This window comes from Sinocyclocheilus anshuiensis, unplaced genomic scaffold (assembly GCF_001515605.1).
Source record: "Sinocyclocheilus anshuiensis isolate Anshui unplaced genomic scaffold, SAMN03320099.WGS_v1.1 scaffold587, whole genome shotgun sequence".
NCBI lineage: Eukaryota > Metazoa > Chordata > Actinopteri > Cypriniformes > Cyprinidae > Sinocyclocheilus > Sinocyclocheilus anshuiensis.
Window position 1 is genome coordinate 651,592 of NW_015552579.1, and position 5,249 is coordinate 656,840.

The following is a 5,249-nucleotide window of genomic DNA, read 5'->3' on the forward strand; positions in this document are numbered from 1 at the left end:
TTGGAGAGTTGTCGGGTGTTATTTTCAAACCCTGTATATATATATATATATATATATATATATATACACCCATAATCATAATAAATAAATTAGCTTGTTTCTGCCACAGGATAAAAAATGGAAAATGGTAATTGCTACATTTTATATCACAACTCTGACACTTCTCTCACAAAGGTTAAATCTCAAAATTCTATTTTTGTTCTCACAATTTTGAGAAAAAAATAGAGACATATAAAGTCAGAATTGCGAGATATAAACTCGCTATTGCAAAAAAAAAGTAAGAATTCTCAATTATGAATTAAAACGTCGCAATTACCTTTTTTTTTAATTCTGTGGAGGAAATAAAAACAGAATTGTGTCATGTAAAACTCAGAATTCTGAGAAAAAAATGTCAGAATCACAACTTGTAAATTTAGAATTGAGAGAAAAAAAATCTGAATTGTAAGAGAAATACCATGGCAGAAATAAGCTTCCATAGATAATCAAAATAAACAAATAACCAAATTAATATTTAAAAGAGATTTCTAATAATTGAAAATTCATATCATATTAAAATTCAGTTTAACAATGGTAATTCTTCTCTCCATGAATTTGTATTTCCCATCACACCACTTGAAATAATTCATTTTAAATGACATAATGAAAAGGAAGTGACTTCATTTAAGTCTTGAGAAGCCATAAATACAATACTAACACTAAACATAATAAAACATCTGTTTTCCAATTTACACTTTTAGTCTTAAATTTACCATAAAACTCAATTTTTACTCTTTCATACAACAGTATATGTCCATACAAAAACACTAAAACTGAAAAAACGTAGCTCTCCTAGCACCTCAGTGAAGGGTAATAATCAGAGTGACCGTCACTTATGTAAGGCGTGTGAGGGCCGGCCCAAGATCCTCTGGGGCCCTGTATGACTGTCAGGTCTCATCGAGGTGCGTCATTATATATGACACTTAAGAAGGGGACATCTACCGGTAATGGTGACACTGATTTAGAGTGACAGGAAGGTGGGGGGAGAAATAGGAAGGGAAGAAGAAAAAAGAGAAGTGGAAATCTACCTCCCCTGCTCTCACTGTCAGCTGGCTTCACCTGGATTGGCCTGTTCATCTGTGCAACAGAGAGAGAAGAACGAGGGAGGGGAAAAGACAGTACAGACAGAAAAAGACAAGAAAAGACATTAGATTTGTAGCTGAGAACAAAAACTATTCAAGTGAAGTGTTCACAATTGCAGTTAGTATCAATACGGTTGTATATGAGCCATTCCAGTACCATTTGTGTCCATACGTTTGATGAAATGCCCACAAAGAAGCTGCTTGTAAGTATTTTGCGAGCTTAAATATGTTCATTCAAAATTATGAAATTAATCTTTTCAAAGCATTATTTCATGTGATAGATTGAAATTCTTTAAAAATTAAAAAAATTAAGCTTACTGTACGTAATTCAAAATGAATCATAAACTTAAATATTTACGAAAAATCTATTATTTCCTGTAATTTTTACAAGCCCATACAGTCATCAAAATTCTTAAAAAAAATAAAAAATAAAGAATAATCTTAAATGTTTATTCAAAATGAATCATAATGATGATTTTACATGTGCAGTCATCAAATTGAATGATTAAAATTCAATGATCAGCTTATAAAATATTATTTTATGTGATGATTTTTACATGCCCAGTCATCGTAATTAATGAAATTGAATTAATTTAAGCTTAAATATGTTTCATATTTCACATACCCATAGTCAAAATGTAAAAAAAAAAAAAAAAAATCTAATTTATATTAAAATAGTTTTCTAATAATTAATGATTCATATATTTAAATGAGATTAATTAAGAAAAATTGATTTCAACAACAATACTTCTCTCCATGAATTTAGATTTTCCCCGTCACTCCACCATTTGCCTCAAAATAATTCCTTGACATAATGAAGAGGAAGTGACATCATTTGAGTTTTGAGGAGCCAAGTTCAAAGTTGGAAAGTTCTCATCTAATTTAATATTCATAAATTGTTGTTCTTTCATGCTTGACACAATTTCTCAAGCATAACACATCCACCCTGGCACATGAAATAGGCAGACAAAATTGCTTACTTTTTTCCTGCTATTTATAGAAAAGTCAACTGAAAGCTTAAGTAAATAGAAAGCCATAACTTTATACCATAACCATAACAGGTGAGCTCCAGCAGTGTTCCACCCCAACATAGAATATCTCAACATATGTAAACCTGGACCACAAAACCAGTCATAAGGGTCAATTTCTCGAAATTGTCATTTAAACACCATCTGAAAGCTGAATAAATAAGCTTTCCATTGATGTATGGTTTGTTAGGATAGGACAATATTTGGCCGAGATACAACTATTTGAGAATCTGGAATCTGAGGGTGCAAAAAAATCAAAATACTGAGAAAATCACCTTTAAAGTTGTCCAAATGAAGTTCTTAGCAATGCATATTACTAATCAAAAATTAAGTTTTGATATATTTACGGCAGGAAATGTACAAAATATCTTCATGGAACATGATCTTTATTCTTTACTTAATATCCTAATGATCGTTGGCATAAAATAAAAATCGCTAATTTTGACCCATACAATGTTTTTTTGGCTATTGCTAAAAATATACCCCAGCGACTTAAGACTGGTTTTGTGGTCCAGGGTCACATATTTAGCTTGAGATGATGTGATGCAATGTATTAGCACGTAAAAATATTTTTTGTCTTATAGGATAATACAGAAGAATATTGCATTTTTACAAAAAAAAAAAAAAAAAAAAGGAAAAGGCAAATGTTTCTTAGAATGACTAGTTTACAGCTTTACAACAGAACAGAGTAAACATCAGACACACAAAGCAATTCAGAACGAAGTATTAAAAGAAACGCATGTCAGAGCATGCTACACATTTGCATACATCTCTGTTTATGTGTGTGAGTGGCACTTGAGTGTGTGAGGTCTCAATAAAAGACACTCAGCATCATAAAGTGTTTCGTTCTGCTTCCTTCACTCGTGGCAGATTCCCGACTGACTCCGGCTCAATAATACATGTAAGCCATGGAACGGTCTGCGGCAATCCATTTTTAATAATGCCAATTGTCACGTTACCAGCAGGAAGGAGAAGGGACCCGTACGCAGTGGAGGATCCTGGCATAGGCCATACAGACAGTCACGACCTCTGAGGAGGCACAGGGCACTGCCCCCAAAATAAGACACAAACCCCACTTCTCTATCGCTCATCTGCAGCAGTTTACTCGCGAAAATGAGTTGTGACATAGCAGGTATGTTTTTCTACGTTACTCCTACACCCCCCCCCTCACTGTCTGCACCGTAGAAACAGGAAAAAGTATCTTCGGCTGATATAAGCCAAAAATAGGGGAAGCATAATAGCAGTGTACAGTACAAGTCAAATGTATCAAATCAAATCAAGTCAAATGTTCCCTGGCTCCAGAAATATATCTCTTCTTATGACATTGCAATTTTTGGTTTAATAAAAAAGGTGCATATCTTCTGCCTTGCCATGTGACCACAGATAATTATTTTATTTGTAGTTTAAGTACTTCATGTCTTTGCAACCTTGAATTAATTTTTAGTTAATAATTACTCATTTCATTTTTAAATAAGGAATGCAGTGTTTTATATTTGATGAAAATCATGAAAATACCATGCTGTTTTTGTTATTATTTTTTCTTCAGTAAGCTGTTTTCATTCAACAGAAAAAGTGACATAAAAATGCAGTTAATGTTTTTCAATAAAATCTTACAATAGAGTAACTTCACCGCAAACATTATTGACTCCTTTATTGTATTTTCCCCTCATTTTTAATTCAATTTGGACAAAAGCATCTGCTAAATTAATACACGTCCCCCCCCCCATTATTCTACATTATTATATGACAACATTCGGTAACAATAAACAGAAAACTAACTTAACTAAATATGATACAACAGTTTACAGTAATACAATGGCAATAATAAACTACTACATATGTTTTAATGTTTAATGCTTCATAAAATAATGTTTTATTGAAAACTTACACTACTGTTCAAAAGTTGGGGTCAGTAAGTTTTTTAACGTTTTAGAAAGAAGTCTCTTATGCTCACCAAGTCTGCATTTGATCAAAAATACAGTAAAAACAGTAACATTTTGAAATATCATTACCATTTAAAAGAACAGTTTTCTATTTGAATATATTTTAAAATGTAATTTATTCTTGTGATGGCAAAGCTGAATTTTCAGCATCAGTACTCCAGTCCATTCTAATATGCTGACTTGCATATTAGAAACATTTATTATCATCAATAACTGTGCTGTGCTGCTCGATATTTTTGTGGAAAAAGTGATGCATTTTTTTAGGATTCGTTGTTGAATAGAAAGTTCAAAAGAACAGCATTTAATTAAAACAGAAATCTTTTGTAACATCATTTATGTCTTTATTGTCACTTTTGATCAATTTAATGTGGTCTTGCTGAATAGAAGTATTTTTTTTTTTTAAACTTACCCTAAACTTCTGTATAAATACAAGATATGAAGGAGAATGGATGAGAAAAAGAAAGTATGGAGCTATAACAAACCTTGGAAAGAGAGTATAAAAGTTTGCATGTGCATTTCTGTGCTCGTCCTTGCTTATGCATTATTAAAGTCATCTTCCAACTGCATATTTTACTGGTCTCAATGACTCATTTGCGACAGAAAAATACCCACAGTGCACCTGGTCAGCGCACCTGTGGCGTCCTGGCTCTGGTCCAGACCAACAGCTCTCGGGGTTCTCACTTCATAAAGTTCACTTCTTTTTCAGACCTGATCACTCACTCCTTATTTTTCTCCATCCCCAGCATCCTCCTCTTATATTGGCAGTAAAGCCCAGCTAATGTTTTTAATGTGTTTTGATGCATTATTTATTTTACCATGGCTGCTGATAGTGAGGGCGGGGGGAATAATGAAAAGAGAGAGAGAGCGATGGAGAAAGAGAGGTAGATCTGGACATAGATCGGGGAGCAGAGCAAGGTCACAGCCACACACACACACACACTGTCTCGGTATTCCAGCAGGCCTCTACTCACATACATTTTAATGTTTCTCTCCCAATGGCACAAATGGACTCTGCTATGTGTGCTAATTGTGTTCCCCGAACCAGAATCTCACCCACGAGAGGGACACACTCGTACAAGAGCATTTCTCTCTCTCTTTCTCTCTCACACACACACACACACACACACACACACACACACACACACACACACACACACACA

General features: G+C 33.6%; 1 protein-coding gene across 1 annotated transcript in view; it reads right to left on the bottom strand.

Moving 5' to 3' along the window:
* LOC107665222 (CUGBP Elav-like family member 4) overlaps window positions 1–5,249 on the bottom strand; it is a gene marked incomplete at its 5' end in the record, with an annotated part of 71,466 nt that overhangs the window by 18,924 nt on the left and 47,293 nt on the right. The window contains one exon of the mRNA XM_016456005.1: window positions 1,065–1,113. Coding sequence (XP_016311491.1) covers window positions 1,065–1,113 — 49 coding nt within the window. The remainder of the gene's footprint in view (window positions 1–1,064; window positions 1,114–5,249) is intronic.